Source organism: Glycine max, chromosome 5 (assembly GCF_000004515.6).
Source record: "Glycine max cultivar Williams 82 chromosome 5, Glycine_max_v4.0, whole genome shotgun sequence".
Classification (NCBI taxonomy): domain Eukaryota; kingdom Viridiplantae; phylum Streptophyta; class Magnoliopsida; order Fabales; family Fabaceae; genus Glycine; species Glycine max.
In genome coordinates, this window is record NC_038241.2 from 34244292 (window position 1) to 34261934 (window position 17643).

The following is a 17643-nucleotide window of genomic DNA, read 5'->3' on the forward strand; positions in this document are numbered from 1 at the left end:
ATCAAACACATCTTAAAAAAATCATCTAAAAAACAAAATATTATACACAACACTAAAGTAATATAATTAGTAATATAATTAGTAATATAATTATTAATAAGTGTTGTAATTTAGTTTGATTTCAAAAATACAAACAGCAATCCAAACCAAACCAATCGGTTTAAAAAAAATATCCAAACAAATCCAAAATAAAATGGATTTGATTTAATTTTCAAATTTTTTTAACAGGTTTTAATTTTTATTTTAAATCGATTTGAATGTGAACATCCTATACAATAAAACAAAACTAATAATATTAATAACTAACCTTTGCTAATAGAAAACAAAGTAAATAATTTATTCAACCACCAAACAGACCTGAGTATATGCAAACATGACCGTACGAGATATTGAGACTAAACTCATCATGTGATACCATACACAAGACCCAATATATTATTCACTTATGACCTTAATAACAATATACCCAACAATATTGGTGAATAGTGACTTTATTTGAACTTGACAAAAGCAACAATGCCCCCTAATCAATGTTAACATTCAACGAACCTGGATTTTATATCAATATATGAATTGGGCAAGTTGACATTAAAATTTAAAATCCAATGAATGGTAAACGCGCTAGTTAACTTACCGAAATAATGAAATTATGACGAGCACATAAATAAATTTTTGGCTAAACTAGCAGGTTTGTTCCCATTTTACTTTTGGTCTGCATGACTTAGTTAAGAAGGCATACACGAAAATTGCATTCAAAATCAAGCGAAGAATACCAAGCTAACCAGATAATCCACAAAACTTGAAGCACGGACCAAGAAGAAAACAAAAGGAACCAAAAAGAAAAAAGTTACAGTAGGAAACTTTCTTCAACATTCAAGTAGATTCACGAAATGGTTTGCTTGAAAACTTAGCGGGGGTGCCTTTTATACAGCACCATCTGATGGCAGTGTGCTCTGAATATTTGAAGGCATAAGAATGTTGAATCCATCGGCAGCGGTAGAAACAATCATTCCAGGAATCTGCGCATGCCAATGTAGTTCCTTCAGGTCTTTTTGTCCCTGTTTTAATTCAAGGCAAAATAAACGAATGAACACAATTAATCAGGGAGTCTTATTCCAACATTCAGATAAATAGAGTGGAGGAGCATTTGGACATACCTGGTGAATAAACAAAAGTTGGGGAGGCAAATCTTCAGGGGCATTAACTTGTTCTTTGGTTTTAGCTTTAAATTCAGCCTCCTCTTCCTCATCCTTTTCTAAAGAAAGGTCCCATATACTGTGGAGAAAGGTTACAAAACTTGTCAAATCCCAAATACATAAATAACAAAGAAAAAAGGAGCAGTGGTGCTATGAAGCTCATGCGCATGTAGGTTCTGGGGAAGGATCAGACAAAAAAAAAGACCCAACAAGGCTACAACTAGCAATGCAAAGAGTTAATTATAAAATAACAGCAGTCCTTTACACTCATGTGAATTCTTTTTCACTATTTGGATCAGAAGATGCCATAAAGTTCAGCGTCATGTATAAGTGTAAAGATAGACCTTTTACCACTAAGTCTCTATTAACAGTATAAAAGCAAAAAATAATTCAGCAGATAATGCTATCAATATCCTTTACTTACGTAAGCTGATTATCAGATGAAGAAACTGCTAATGAAGAGGCTTCATGTGGACTCCACTCAATGGATGTGATTGGGTGCTTGTGATATTCGAAATGTGCTACCACAGAATCTCCTTCCTGCCCACAAAAATAATGCACTTGTCATATCAGCTTTAATAACAAAAGTAAATTAATAAGCAGAAAAAAATCAGACAATGTGAAAGTTACTTTCTAAATCATAATAATGCAATAATACTATAATAGTTCTTCACCATAATGCATCTAGAAGTTCCTTCATGCATGGATTTATAGGCACTTGATTTGCACATGAATGGTAAAAGAAGGATGTGATAATGAAACAAGGGAAAAAGAAACTCATATCAGACAGCTTTACAAATTCGATGTAGTATGCCTACTGGGACACCAGGAAAATAAAATGAAAAAAAAAAAATTGAAGCTGGATATGACATAATTTGAAACACCATTGACATGAGAGAACATCACATGCACACAGTAACCTTCCTGTTATAAATGAAGCATGTTTACTATCGTTTTATTCTTTACGAAGTCAACTTGTACCTTGAGCAGTCTGAGATCACGAATAGAAATAGTCCCATCATCACTCCCAGAGGCCAACATACAACTAGCCAACCTGCTCAGTATAATATAAGAACAAAGTGATGAAGAGATCTAGAATAGCAGTTGATGGAACACCATAGAATTAATGTATTAATACCTGTTCCATGACATTACATTCACATCAGCATTATGTGCCTTAAAAGATGCAGCTGGTGACTTCCCCAAACGGGTATCCCATATTGCAATGTTTCCATCCACGGAACAAGAAGCAAAAACGTCAGGTTCTGTAGGGCTCCACTGCAGGGATTAATTGAACATTAAAAATCTAATTAGATTTAAAAATAAGGATAAACTAGTAATATTAGAGTGTACGGAACAAAATATACTATACTGAAACTACAAGAAGAGCAACTATTGCTTTGCATATTAGTAAACATACTTGCAGATCTTCAACACTAGCAGTATGTCCAGTAAATGGAGCATTATCAACGTTCCATGTTCCAGCAGATGTAGGCTCCCACAGATAAATGCAATTATTGCAATCCCCTTCAAAAATGAAGATCATTGTCAAGCTTCATATATCTGTGATCACCAAGTACGGAGACATGCCAGGGGAAGACATAGCTAAACTGAAAAAGATATAACTAAAGATTACCAGATGCAAGCCTTCCAGGAACAAGAGGACTCCAGTCTATAGCATAACCTTCATCTTTGTGTTTAAATTTATACAATGGGTCCTGATTAAAAACTGCAGCAACTCCTTGGACACCTTCTGTTTCACTCTCAGCTAGAGCATTGAGGTGAGAGTTGAGGTCCCAGACCTACAAATTGATTCTCAAGTATCAGACTGTATACTAAATAGAAGGCATGGGTTAAAACAGTATTTAACTTTGATTGAAATAGAAGATGGAGAAAAATACACTCCACATTGTTTAACCTTAACCGCTGCTAATAATTTAAGAATTTAAGAAATTTAAATGTTACAATGCTTAGAACCGGGTAACCACATCTGTATCTAAGAGTAAACTATACCTGAGCTACAATTTATCATACCTAATCCTAATAGTTACTCATTTGAAGTTTTATCAGAAGTATTGTAGCCCAAACTGTTACAGAGCCAAAGAAAGAGGCCGGCAGTCTTAATTAATTTATTCAACAAACACTAAACAAACTTAACCTTATTTGAAAAAAAATAAAAAATTTATGAAGTCAAGCCATAGTTTTACAAATCCATTTGTTTCAAATTTAAAGTCTGCAATGTGTAAGAGCATAATAATAACCAATGCAGTAAAAGCTTGCCACCACAATTGTGTATTTAAATATTTTCCACCCCATTTTATGGACAGTTTGATCTTACAGATTCTGTCATCCGCTAACCTCAAGTCACATACAGTCAAAATAAATAGATTTTTGTCTTTTTTTGTTATATAAAATCATAACCTCCCAATCCTAGTAAAAATAAATAGATTTTTGTCTTTTTTTGTCAAATTAGAAAACTAAATCACATGGTTGAAAAGTCTGACCTGTACATGACCGGTATCGGCCCAAGCTGCACATATATGGGGATTTTGTGGCATAGAGCGTATACGGTTGACACATCCTTGGTGAGCAACCTTCCGCAACTGTAGATGCGAAAAGAATCAAAATGTTAGTACCATCGGATTTGAAGCAGTCAAGAAATGAAACAATAAAAACTCAAATGAAGAGGAAGTTGCCTGCAAACTGGGACCCTGAGCACCACCTTCTTCATCCTCACTATCATCGTCACTGTCACTATCCTCACCATCCATTTCAGTGTCATCAGTTCCAAGTTTAGGCACCGGCTCACGTCTCTTTCCAGTAATATTTGATACTTTAAAAATTCCAATAGAATTCCAAGAAGGTTTCTCTGCCTGTGGCACATGCACATGCATTGTCATAACATGACTTTGTTGATCAAAAGAAGTAGAATGGAGAAAAACAAAGGAAGCAAAGCAAGTGGACAACATAACTATGAGCTGCTAGGAGTTAACTTTTCTTGAGATAATTACCGGTTATAATAAATAAAAAAGGAAAGAACTGTATTCAAGACTCAAAATCCCTTTAAAGGGAAATTTCTCTAGTGAATATTTGTCTACAAAGCCTAATATTCATTATCATTTCTCATGAAACCACGAACCACCTCCGATTTGATTAATGAAACATCCTAAAAAAAAAACATAAATATATATATATATATATATATGAAACAACACTGACCTGAGTCCCTGCCATGAAATATACAGTGTGGGGAAATTCTTTTCGAACCAAGCCCAAAGAGTCACGTAAAATATCAAAGCTGTCAAAAGCCCCAAAATGTATTTATAATAACTTGAAGATTACTGATACTACGCAGAAATAAAGCAAGTTCCCAATAAAAATGCCAATGCCAAAGGAACTTCACATAGCAACATATGATCCTATCATTATTAATAATAACAATACCAGCAAAAACAAACAGGTTTGTCTATCAAAAAAGCTCAAAGTTTTGTTCTCTTTCCTCTTTCTGTGGAGCCAAATAGAAAAACAGAAAACAAATGACAAGAACAAAAAAAGGCCATGAATGAAAATACCTCAAACATGGCCATCCAATGTGAAAGGCATGAAGAGAATTGTAAGCAGAAGGATCACACTGAAGCTCTTCACCTTCCTCCAACTTATCCACACCCGGTTGCCACACCTTCGCGGGAATTTCTGGCGCCAAAGATGAAGAAGACCCACTCTCTTTCTTCGAGACCTGAATTTTTTTTGGCCCATAAATTTAAACAAAATTTTATAAAAAAAAAAAAGAGAGGTGCCAACAAAAAACCATAATGAAGTGAGGTTATTATAATAGAAAACATTGAAAAGGGTACGAGGTTGAACCTTCTTCTTGCTCTTGGCTTTCTGACGGTGTTTTATGCCGCGAGTCATCTTCTTCGATAAGTTCGGAGTTGGGAAAACTGAGGGAAGATGAATAAGTCAATGGATTATAAAGGAATCGCATAACAACTTGTTAGGTCAAATTCTAAAAACCAGCATAACGAGTCCAAATCATAGTTCATAAGGTGTTCTACTATTGACTATCACTAAATAAACGAAGCTAAACTTGTGTGTGCCAGAAACAGGCCAAAAAGTGAAGAACAGAGTAACCATTGGCGCAGAAGACATACCTGCTGTAGCTATTAGTCGCAGAGACGCACGCTGTCTGGCTTGAGCCACCACCGAATGGGGTTTTAGGGGTTAATGTTGGTCGATGCCGTCGTAGGGCTTAACTAGTGTTTCAAATAAGGTTTTTTTTTACTATTATTTTAATGTTTATTTTTATAAGATTAAGGTTTTAAATATTTTTTTTGTCCTTACAATCTAATAATTTTATTTTTTTTCTTATAAGATTTTTTTTTAATTCCTGTAAATCATATTTTTTTTATCTTTCAATCTTAAAATACTTTGGATAATATTTTAGACGATGAAATAAAGCGTTATTTAAAGTTTTATAAAAAAAATTAAAGCAAATAAAATTCGAAAAAATTTAAAATTAAAAAAATAATTTTACAAGGGTAAATTTTTTTAAAAAATTACAAGAACTAAAAAACCTAAAATTAATAATAAATAAATATTTTTAATGTATAAATAAAATTTATAAAAAAATATATTTTTAAATATATAAATTATATTTAATCATTCATAATTCCTATTATAGATATTAAATTCAATTTAAAGATACAGATAAAAAAATTAAAAGATACAGGTGATTAAAATAAAAAATAAAATATTTAAAAAAATAATAAAATTTAAGATGATCAAGAGAGCCCTTAAAAAAGAGGTGATTAGGATTTTTTTTTTTTAAAAGATAAGATTATTCTCATCTTAATTACTTTCAATTTAAATTTAATTTTCAAAGTTTAATTTTTCATACATTATTCAATAAAATTAATGTATTGTGATTCAAGTATTTTATTTTTATTTTCTCCTATGTAGCATCGTGATATTTTCTTTATATGTGACTAAGTGTTTTGATTTGAATTGCAAGAAAAAATAAATTTAAGTTCATCTTTTGAAAAATATAATGTAAACATATACGTTTTTTTGTTGTTTATATGTTATGGATTATTTTATGTTGGATCTTATATTTTGTACTCTAAGAGGAGTTGGAAAAATAATTATTATTAAAATGATTTTTAAGAAATTTCAAATTCTCTTAAAATCTTTCATCACATAAAAAAATGAATAATTATTTTATTTTTCTTTCAATCTCACTCGTTTTCATTGAGGAAGATTTTCTTCATCTTCTCCTCTTATCATTTCATTATCCATCCTTATGGAAAATTCATTGTTCAAAAATCTAATTGGGATTTTGTTTGGAAAATGATTTCTTGTTTATTTTATTAACAAATGTTAATTGTTAGTTTTTAATAATGAAAGATATTCGAATTCACGGTCTTTTTTATTTTCTTCCTTCCTTTAATCACCAAATTAGTCTTATAAATCTTACTTTTCTTTTGAACTCAAATGTCTTCTTTTTCTTTTGTTCCTTAGAAAAATCCAACCTTGAAACCTAACAAGGTAATGAAAGCTTTAGCTTTTTTGTATTTGATTACTCTTGGTTTGATATGAAATTTGCTTAAAAAGGAATCATATGGTGTTAAAGGATTGGTGGAATAGATGAAAATTCCTCCCTTGGACTTAAATGTCTTCCTTCCCTTTCCTCTTCTTAGGAAAAAACCCAAGCTTTGAAACCTAACAAGGTAAAAGAAGCTTTAGATTTTTTTAGTATTTAACTACTTTGGTTTGATATGATTTTTTCTTAAGATGAATGTATTAATGTCATATCTGTATTTTTGAGGAAAGTGAAAGTAACTTAATAAGTTGTTAGTGTATTTATAAATGAAAATAATCCATGATTGATATCTCTGTTTGAAATTTTAATCTTCACTTATAAGATTAAAGATAATTTATAAATACTATTTTTGCTCAATCATACTAAGATATCCTCTAATAAGAACAAAATCATTGATGAAGTTATTTGACATCAAAATAGATAATAACTCAAATATAATAACTCTTAATAACATCAGCGAACTTAAGGTCGAAACACTAATGTTAAAATGAAAATTTAAGTTACTTTTGTCCTTAGCCTCAATTGAGAGGAACATACAAAAATCTCACATTATTCAGGATTCATTGATTAAATATAACTTTTTTGTCGGCCAAAAAAAAAATATTATTAACAGGGTACCACAAATATGAAAGATCATTACATGTTGTATAACTATTACAAATAAAGCCCCGTTATATTTTCCTGCATAAAAAGTCCCTCATTACATCTATTCCCACAATTTTGACATTACCGTTCCCTTCTCCTTTGCCCATACCTGGGACTAAAATGTCTTTGCGCAATTACTCAATAACATGTATATCCCACCAAAAAGCATCACACGAAACATCACATACCACTAGATTATTAAGTGGTCATAATTGTAAACATTGCAAACAAGCTAGTGGATTAGAGTACCATTCGGAAAAAGTAGTACTGATATGCAGAAATTCTAGCTTCCAACCATGCTCAGGATTTATATTTTATAGTATCCATGATTGAATCCAAGCTGAGAAGATGTTTTATAACAGAAAAATATCCTCATCATTTACGGGAGGAATCCATTAGGAGAGAGAGACACATACGATATCTGGGATCTTTCAATATAATCTAGAGAAGAACTAGATCGTTTTATAATATTTTTCTTATCCAATCCACCAAAGTAAATTTAAAAAAAGATAAAATTATGATAATATCATCAAACACCAAAATAGATAATATCCGTTGACTCAAACGATATCAACTGACTTGAAATTAGAATAATACTTGTGATTAGTAAAAAAAAAACAATGAAAAATAAGGAAAATTAGGTTTCTATTGAAACTTTTGGAAAACTTCATAAATAAGGAAAAAATATTAAGAAAAACTACTTGATGTTAACGTGTCAACCTACCACCTTGTGCGTCCTACCCCTACCCTAACATGTCATGCTAGGTGAGCTTCAAGTAAATACATGTAACTCAATTCATTAAAAATGATGGGCTGATAAAAAAATTCAATTCATTTTTGTTACATTTATTTTTTATTCGACAGTAAAATTAGTGTCAAATATAAGCAAACAACAAAAGTGATAATCATCATATTTTTCACAACATAAAACACAGGTTTATTACCCCCATTTAAAATTCTCTAACCGTAAGTCCATCTTCTCCCTCTATAGAGGTTTTTTTAACCAAGAAATCAAAGAGATCACACTAATAGTAGGATTTTGGTATCATCTGAAAATCAATTATTTTTCCAAAATTAAAGTGGGATGAATAGCTATTAAAGAAACGAGTGAAAGCTGGGAAACCATAATTACAACAACTCGTTGCCACAATGTTACTCATTGCATGCCACTTATGAGAAATGAGTGGAAAATGGCATCGATTAGTTTTGGAGGGCCTTTTTCGTAAACCTAACAAAATCATCATTCACATTCAGACTAATCATCCCGTGTGCGTGCAAGAAACTCTCAAGGACACATAACACATTGCATTATCATGTCTCACGCTTCTCACTCCCTTTTGCAATGCCAATGTAAAATTTATGGCTGTTGGTAAGCAGTAATTAATGCGACGTTTTAATGTACAGGTTACAAAATGATTTAATTGATATGTCAAGAAAGTAAAAATTCTTTACACTATCAACTAATTATAAAATATCAACGTTTTTAAAAAAGTTTAAATTTCATTCGAATCAATTTAAAAGTCACACGTATTATAAATCATCATTGGTTGATAAAAGAAGAAATTTTATATTGAGCGTATATAATAATTAAACTCTAAAAAATAGTGTGTACTTGATCCTCGACCCGCATAAAAAAAATAGTGTGCATTTTTTAAGAGTGTCAAGTGTATAAATAAATAAATAAATCTCACATTAAATAACATAGATAAATTAAACAACACATAAGAGATTTGTACTTATACTTTATACGTATAAATGTAAAAAAAAACCCTTCAAAAGAATAAATGGTAATTTTTTTTTTACTTTTTACCAATATGTAATTTGTAACCAAAATGTAGTTAAAGTGGTGCAAGGAAAACAAATCATTGGTGGAAATGCTACCAGATTTATTTTTTTTAAAAGCAGATTTGAGCTATAAATGGGAAAAAAGTAGTTAGAAGGATTTTTTTTTTATTAAAGGTGAACAATTAATCAGATTTCATGAAATATTGACAAAGTGATGAATATTTCATATCAATGGTTAAAAAAAAAAACAGTGGGGCACGGGTGGGTGAGTAAAACTCCGTCCTGTGTGGTAGGCAACGTGGAAAATGAAGAGCGGGTAACAAGGAGAGAGAGAGAGAGGTTTTTACACAAAGGAGAATTGAGTTGGGTTGGGGGCATGGAAGAAGAAGAAGGGCTTGCCATGCTCATCACTCACCTTCACCTTCACCTTCACCATTTCTCTCACTCTCTTTCTCCTCCTTTTACCCTTCACCCTCCAGTCTCTCATCAACTCCCCAGGTCCCCCTCCTTTCTCCTAGATTTACTTCCAATGCATTTTTTTTCCTAAAAAATGTTTTTTTTTCTCTCCACCTGTTTTGTTTGGACTCAGGATGCTGTCTTTTTCTCAACACTTTACTTTTTGTTTTCTTTTATGTTTTTGTGAACCTCCTTCGTTCATAAACCATAACAAGGTTGATCCTATTTTTGTTAACGGAGTTGGTTGGTTGGTTAGTTAGTTTGTTTCTGCTCTGAAATGTGCAATCATTAACCACATGCTTCCTGAAAGCATAACCTAGATGTTAGATTTTCTGTTGGTTGTCTTGTTTTGTGTGTGTTGTTACATGATTAATTATCTGTAATTAGAGCATAAATTGTGAAACTTACGAAGATGACTTGGCCCTTGGTTTCCCATGTGCTTCATTTTGTTCTTTTTGTCATAGAGAAAGTTAACTGGTACAATTTGATGGTTTTTGCACATTGTTGCGTGTGTTCTGAACTTGGGAAGTCTCATTGTTCTCAGGGTAGTTTGAGTAGGTTTACATCAAATTTTGGCATAAAAAAAGAGAGGTGGATTTGATTCAGACACAGATTAAAAAAATATGATGATTTAGAAACATGTAGAGAAACACAAGTAAGAACAATACAACCATTTTCTATTAAGGTTAGAGGCAATTTCTTTGCTTTAACAACACAGGCAAGTTATCATCACTAGGTCCACTCTCAAAGCTGTCAGGGTGTGCATGCCTGTATGTTAATCACAGTGTAAAATATTGATAATACTTGATTGTAAGCTTTCTGAAGAATGCTTGTTAAGAAGGGATGGATCACCTTGGTCCTTATGTATAAAATCCGTTTTCTTTTGCACGACAAGGAGATGGGAACAGTGCTTTAATGTGCTTAACATCAAATTGTCAAACTTGGCTAGAAGCAATCCTTGCAAAGATCACAGTCTGACATGCCCATTTATTATTTCCTCATTAACTGGCTACTAAAAATCCCTAACTTCTATGGGTATGATTGTGAGTTGGGTTTTGGAGGGAAAGGGAAGGAAAGCAAAATTTTCATTTCTTATAAAATATTCTCTTATTGGATAGTTTTTGAAAATAAATGAAATTAAATAACAAATTAACATAAATTTTATGTCCTGATCTTTGATTTATTTTTATACATTTTATATAACTCTCTTAATTTTTTTAAAAAAATTTGCCCATCCTTCCTTTTCCCTCCAAAACCTCACTCCCAAACACACCCTAAATTGTTGGTTTTACTATCTCATCTTATATATTCATATTTGAACATTTATGCTTTAAGTGTCTGTTCTAACTGTGTGACTACCATTATTGGATAAACAACATATGGTCTGGATTTTGTGCATTTTGTCTTTGTCCTAGTGTTATACAAAGGAAAAGCTTTCTCATCAACTTAGCACCTTGGATTGCTGATGCATTCAATTTGATGATATAATTGGATATCCTCTTGATCCTTGAAATATGCAGTAGGGTCAGTCTTATTTTGGAATAAAATATCAATCTTTGCATTAATTTTATGGTCTGATTTTGAGCTTTTTTCCAATGAATTGTGCTGGTCTTTTATGCATCTTTGTTCTACTACAGTACTAATAAATTAAATGAAGTATATGAATATATTTGAACATCCTTTTCGCAGATTCTCCTTCTTTGACATTGATGATTACTCCGTAGATGACTTCTGTGGCCTTGTAATGGCAGCTGGAAAGTCTGGAAGTTCCAGGATGATGGAACCTCTAAAGCATCCATCTAAGAAGTCTCGAAGAGATAGGAGCTGTGGAAAATCATCTGGAAGGTCCTCCAGGGATGAAGCTATGGAACAACAAATTTGGAAAAATTTGCCTGAGGATCTATTTGAGCCTGTGATTGCACGACTTCCCATTGCCACATTTTTCCGCTTCCGCTCTGTATGCCAGCGATGGAATTCCTTGCTGTCTTCTCAAAGTTTTTCTCTGCATTGTGCTCAAGTCAAACAAGCAAACCCATGGTTTTACACTGTAACTCATGAACATGCAAATTCTGGAGCCATGTATGACCCTTCTATGAAGAAGTGGTACCATCCCACTATATCAACACTGCCCGCAGAGTTGATAGTTTTACCAGTGGCTTCTGCAGGGGGTCTAGTTTGCTTTCTTGACATTTATCATCAAAATTTCTATGTTTGTAACCCATTGATTCAATCCTTAAAGGAGTTACCAGCTCGGTCAGTTAGGGTTTGGGCTCGTGATGCTGTAGGAATGACAGTAAATGGGAACTCAACTGGTGCTGGCTACAAGATCCTATTGGTGGGTTGTGATGGAGAATATGAAATTTATGACTCCCTAACAAAGTCTTGGAGCCATCCAGAAAAAATGCCTTCAGATATTAAGCTGCCGCTGTCACTCAATTTTAGGTCACACGCTGTTTCTATTAACAGCACCCTGTACTTCATGCATTCAGATCCCAAAGGGATTGTTTCGTATGATATGGCAACTGGGGTTTGGACACAGTACATAATCCCAGCGCCATTGCATCTGACTGACCACATGCTGGCCGAGTGCGATGGCCGGCTATTGCTTGTTGGGCTGCTCACGAAGAATGCAGCCACATGCATATGCATATGGGAGCTGCAGAAGATGACTTTCTTGTGGAAGGAGGTTGACAGAATGCCAAACGTCTGGTGCTTGGACTTTTATGGGAAGCACGTTAGAATGACTTGCTTGGGAAACAAAGACTTGCTCATGTTATCCTTGAGATCAAGACAAATGAATCGATTGGTTACTTACAACATAGCAAGTAGGGAATGGGTGAAAGTTCCTTGGTGTCTGGTGCCACATGGAAGAAAACGGCAATGGATAGCACATGGTACTGCATTTTATCCATGCCTCTCTGCAATGGCCTGATTTAGCTTGTATAATACAGCAATGGCCTGAGAATATTTCCCTCAAAACATGAGGTTCTTTGCAATTTGCTGGTAATTGAGGCTGATGTAGGAAAAATAATGTTCATTGCTGGTTAACAAAGCAGATGGAAAACGATATGGGTTTGTAGTACTTCATGTATTTTTCATGCTCTCAAACATGCACCTCGATCACTTGCTTTCAAGACTTTTCCCTGTATATGAATGTTGTGAAGGTTTAATTCCAGCTAGTATCATTCATGTTTTCAAGCTGGAAGGTCCAAACTGGGGTTGGCTCTACCAACTAGAATTGAAGCCTTGTGAATCAGGGGAGAGGCATATGAAGAACCTAAAACGTTCTCAACCTGGCCTTGCAGTCTGGTGTCACTTGGCTGCCTCATGCTGAATCCTTGTTGCTCTTGCAGTCCTGCATTACATATATATAACATCATGTTTCTACTGAAATTTGTGACTTCAAAAGGTGTGTTCTTCCACATTTGTGTTGTTATGACTGCTGTCTGCTAAGTGCGAACTGTGGCTTTTCTCAGGTTGCTTACAGCGTCACACGGGAAAGAAGCTGGGATTTCAATTTTGATGGCTCCCCCCAACTACTCAATGTAGTACACCCTTCAAGTGAAGGTCTTTATTATTTTACGGCTTATGATTGTTGTCTCTATTTTCGGACAGTGGGAACGAAGAACCAACCACTATACAGATAATTTATTTTGCGTTTGATCGCTGAATAGAGATTTCGATACAGTAACTTTGTTTCGCTAGTCAAAACATAAAAGATGAAGAAGAGTGATTTCTTTCAATGTTTCAGGTTGCCAACTTGTTCAGGCCCCAAAATACAAAAGCTATCTTTTGAGGGTATCATAAAGAAAAACGATATATATAAATAAACAAATCTTATATGGAGCAAAGTTAAAAAACATTATTTTGACTTTATAATGCTTTACGTGGTTTATGATGAAAAAAAATGAAAAACTCAATCTTTAACTTAGCATTAGGGGATGCAACATTTCATAAAGTTTATAATGCTTTAAGTGGTTTACATTTTTTTAATTCAAATTGAGTTGATGACAAGTATTCTGTTTGTATTACAAAGTAAATAATCTTTAGTGCTTTGGGATAACTGCGTCAGACTGACTGTATGGAAACTCCCGTTTCAAAGTCAGCAAACAGGCCAATAGATAGCTCTCAAAGGAATCATGGAGTTTTTCATTTCACATTATCTTCTTTTGAAAGTTGAAACCCTTTCAAATGGACTTCTCTAAAGTGAATTAATTTTATATTATTTATTTTACTCTAAATGTTGAACCACATTATAATCCATCACTCAATCAGATAACTCCTGTGTGATGACACAATAGGGATTAATAAAACAGTCTTGGTGGTTCAAAAACCTCTTTAGTCTCACTCCCCACCATGGGCAGCTTTGGCTTTTTGCAAGCACTATAATATTCACCCCAACGTAAGTAATTAGGTCCCCCCATTCCCTTCGGTAAAATTAAAGACAAGACAAACAATAGTTGTATTTTTAATTAAAAATCCATAAAAGTTCATCAAAACATGAACAGGAACCGGGTCTAGTACAAGTACAGTACATGTAGAGAAGTATTAGCATTTTCTACGAGGAGGCTAAGAGATGATGACACAATCCAAAATAAAGCTCCATTTAAGCCATGCCTCCACTCGTTGCTGTCCTGATTATCTGGAAGAGAGCTGTCCAAGAAAAGAGAACACATAAGTCAATGGAACTAGAAAGCACCGGCTATGAAAATGCAAATGGTGGAAGAAAGGTAAATACAATCTAACACACTCCTTAGCACATATATCGCCTATAGATCAAGCGACACCAATTCCTTCCAGGGATTGCTTAACCTGGATCGAATTCCACTAAAGCATACCCTTCCCTACCAGCTCTATAACTCTAATCCTTTAGACACATGCATACACATAAATAAACAAACAAAAGTATTTTTGTTATGAATGCAAGACCCCACCATTTTGATTCAACGAGTATTGCAATCCAAATCATTTTCACATTTTTTTTTGGCAGAGGCCATCAGAAAATATTTACTCTTCAATTCAGGGTTTCAACCATAAATTAGGTATTCACGTGCTTTGGCTATAAAGGCGTATGGATGTTGTGTTAACCACCAACATTTTATGGAATACAAGACATATCACATATGAAGCAATATAATAATTGGCTGCTTACTTATTTTCTTCTGAAATGATATAAGCTGATAAGTTGTCAAAACATTTATTAGCATCCAACTTTTGGAGTATGCTAAAATATATACAGTCAACAACAAATGTTTAAACCCACGACAGGAATAGAGACAAACATCACGGTCATTTAGTTTGAGAAAACGATTATGCTTTTATATTATGTTTTCCTTTTCAGTTACAAAAAAATCTGACCGTGTTTTGTATTTTCAAAAAGTTTGTTTATCAAACACTTAAACACAAAAAACAATAAAAAAGTTGATTTTGCTGGTTCTTCTACAAAGTTTTAAAATTAGAAAACAAACAAAAAACAATGTGGCTCTTTTGTAATTAAAACAACAACAACAAAGCCTTATCTCACTAGACTAGACCAGATTGGTTACGTGAATCACATGAAGTCACACGTTTTTTATAATTAAAAATGAAAACAAAATAGTAGAAAACATTTTGCCACCAAAAGAAACGAATAATTAAGATGATGTAGAAATGATTCTCTTACATGATCCAATGACAACAAAGACGAAGAAACCGAGCAGCACTGGGCCAACAGGGTAGTCTTTCCCCTTTTTAGTGGTTGTGTCTGGCACAAATCCTCTTTTGGTGATGTTTTTCTCAAACTTCTCCACCTTCCTGTCCGCAAGGCGCCTTGATGTCGTCTACACAAAACCACAATTTCCACATTGCAATTTCAATTAGCATTGCAAAAATCAAATAAACAAAACCAATCAACACGAGTTGCATAGCATAACACAGGGAAGGCACAATTGGATTTGGATGGCACCAGATCCGATCCATAAGCTAACGAAACATTTCACAATCAGAATTAATAACCACAAAATTCAGAAATTAATTCGATGTATAAATAACTATAACAACAACAAAACCCCTAAGTCAACAACATTATAATCATGAATCAATTAATAATTTGAGTATTTGACCTAATTTTTACAACATCCTGATTCCAATTGCAAAAATCCAAAGAGATTTAAGCAATTGAGTGAATTCAAATTCTAATTTCATCCTCGAAAATATCAAACACGAAAAATCAGATATCACGGATAATAAAATAAAAAAAATAAAAACCAAAGACGGCAACACAAAAACAAGACGGAGAAAGAGAAACTAAAGATAAAAAACGAGAGTGTGAAAGTCAACGAAGCAGAGGGGGTTAGAGAATGAATGAATGAATTACCATTTCTGTTAAGGATTAGGGATAGCCGGAAAACGGTGATGGAAGAAAAAAGAGATCGCCGGAAAATGAAAGACGGTATTTATCTTCTTCCGGCAGGGCCCTCTTCAACCTTATTTGTGAATGCGCGATCCGAGTGAAACACGGTTTTTCGTTGTTTCACCCTTTCACTAGTAGTATTTATTTATTTTTTAATTTAGTGGCTCCCCGATAATAGCGTCACGGCTTCTTCCCGATTGGCCAATGCCATGTCACTGGGACACGCGGCGTAAGTTTATTGGACTCCGTGAACAAGTCTTCGTGATGGCTCCAATTAGGCGTGTTAAGTTAATCATTTTTTTTTTTTACGAAATTATAATAATTTATTCACCTAACATCAACACAAGAAGTTTACGTACGTAATTTACCTTAGAGCGGTGTTTTGTTACTATCAGAAAGGGAAAATGATAAGCATCAGCAAACCATTTTTGTATAACTTGATTAAAAAAAATTGTGGAACATTTTCACATCATTTATTTAGGTATGTTCAGGATCACGCTAACTTGATAGTACATCTCATAATTTTAATTAAACTCAAATGACAAATGTTTATTTTGTATAATAAATTAATATCTTTAAATTTAAATACATAAATTATATTTTAGATTTATAATGAATAACTTAAATTATAGTATAATTTTTTTTAATTATTTACATTTTAAAAAATATATATCAAATTTTGATTTTAAAATAAAATAAAAAAAGATAGATTGAAAGATATATACAATTAGGATATTCTTAACCATGTACTATTTTCAATATATTTTCTTCCAATTATATAAAAATGAACAATTATCCTGTATAATATACAAAGTAAAATACTAATTTATAATATAGAAGTAAATGCATAATTTAATTTACGTATGCTATATAATATTTTTACACAAATATCTAAGAAAACTTGATTATTTATTTGTTTTACTATTTCAGTAGACACTATTAACGAAAAACACATGCTACCCATTTAATCATCAATTATCTAAAATATTAATTTATTCTTTTTTAAAAGTAATATTAGGCCTTTTTCTTTTTACATCTTTTAAACTGGAAAACAAAAAAATTCTTCTACGAACAACCCAGACATAAAGATGCCCTTTATCAACTCGACCTTGCTCCTCTGCATTCACCGACATATTTGTTGGACTGGTAAAAAATCTTCTACGATCATAAATGCCTAATGTTCAAATTGATCTATGTCAGTCACCAAGTTGAGTGGCAACCTATCTCACATGATTATCAATCTTTCTATTCTTCATCAATTGTAAAATACTTTGTACTATGATCCCTTTATTAGAACACAGTAAAATTGAAACATTAATTCATTCATACATCAAATATGAAATATCACGTGGCCTCAAAATGAACATCAAGGTATACATAATTTTTTCTCTCCTTTATTCATTTATATTTTTTGATGTCAAATCTCTCCTTTATCAAAAATCAAAAACCTTATCCAATGATATACAATTTAGTTGATAATAAATTTGAATTTGAAGAAAAAAATCTAGGTTCGATCTCATAGAATATATTATTGGAGAAGGATGATGAACTTTAAAAATAATTAAGCTCCG

The 17643-nt window shown here is 32.9% G+C and overlaps 3 protein-coding genes across 5 annotated transcripts; 1 reads left to right on the plus strand and 2 right to left on the minus strand.

The window, feature by feature from the left end:
* Window positions 1-669: 669 nt before the first annotated feature.
* On the minus strand, window positions 670-5480 carry LOC100799936 (glutamate-rich WD repeat-containing protein 1). The gene is made up of 13 exons (XM_006580058.4): window positions 5348-5480; window positions 5061-5137; window positions 4769-4932; window positions 4416-4494; window positions 3893-4069; window positions 3701-3799; window positions 2833-2998; window positions 2617-2723; window positions 2335-2474; window positions 2178-2250; window positions 1621-1736; window positions 1158-1275; window positions 670-1058 (listed from the first exon to the last, which is right to left on the minus strand). Exons 2-13 carry the CDS (start codon window positions 5106-5108, stop codon window positions 924-926), a joined length of 1422 nt encoding a protein of 473 aa, XP_006580121.1. The 5' UTR covers window positions 5109-5137; window positions 5348-5480; the 3' UTR covers window positions 670-923.
* A 4011-nt stretch (window positions 5481-9491) lies between these two features.
* On the plus strand, window positions 9492-13424 carry LOC100800464 (F-box only protein 6-like). 3 transcript variants are annotated; one of them, XR_414426.4, is made up of 3 exons: window positions 9493-9723; window positions 11371-13090; window positions 13158-13424. XR_414426.4 is itself a non-coding variant. In XM_041015218.1 (2 exons), the coding sequence occupies exon 2, from the start codon at window positions 11456-11458 to the stop codon at window positions 12611-12613; it is 1158 nt and encodes a 385-aa protein (XP_040871152.1). In that variant the 5' UTR covers window positions 9492-9723; window positions 11433-11455; the 3' UTR covers window positions 12614-13424.
* Window positions 13425-14146: 722 nt separating this feature from the next.
* Window positions 14147-16277, minus strand: LOC100801005 (stress-associated endoplasmic reticulum protein 2). The gene is made up of 3 exons (XM_003524851.3): window positions 16037-16277; window positions 15344-15500; window positions 14147-14334 (listed from the first exon to the last, which is right to left on the minus strand). Exons 1-3 carry the CDS (start codon window positions 16037-16039, stop codon window positions 14288-14290), a joined length of 207 nt encoding a protein of 68 aa, XP_003524899.1. The 5' UTR covers window positions 16040-16277; the 3' UTR covers window positions 14147-14287.
* Window positions 16278-17643: the final 1366 nt, after the last annotated feature.

What these genes read in the sequence shown, in the direction of transcription:
- LOC100799936 (XM_006580058.4), bottom strand. Translation starts at nt 5,108, where the DNA reads ATGACTCGCGGCATAAAACACCGTCAGAAAGCCAAGAGCAAGAAGAAG. An exon ending in ATTTCATGGCAGGGACTCAG is followed by an intron (nt 4,070 to 4,415) that starts GTCAGTGTTGTT and finishes CATGTGCCACAG; the next exon opens with GCAGAGAAACCTTCTTGGAA. An exon ending in TCATCTGATAATCAGCTTAC is followed by an intron (nt 1,276 to 1,620) that starts GTAAGTAAAGGA and finishes CTTTCTCCACAG; the next exon opens with TATATGGGACCTTTCTTTAG.
- LOC100800464 (XM_041015218.1), top strand. Translation starts at nt 11,456, where the DNA reads ATGATGGAACCTCTAAAGCATCCATCTAAGAAGTCTCGAAGAGATAGG.
- LOC100801005 (XM_003524851.3), bottom strand. An exon ending in CTTTGTTGTCATTGGATCAT is followed by an intron (nt 14,335 to 15,343) that starts GTAAGAGAATCA and finishes TTTCTTGGACAG; the next exon opens with CTCTCTTCCAGATAATCAGG.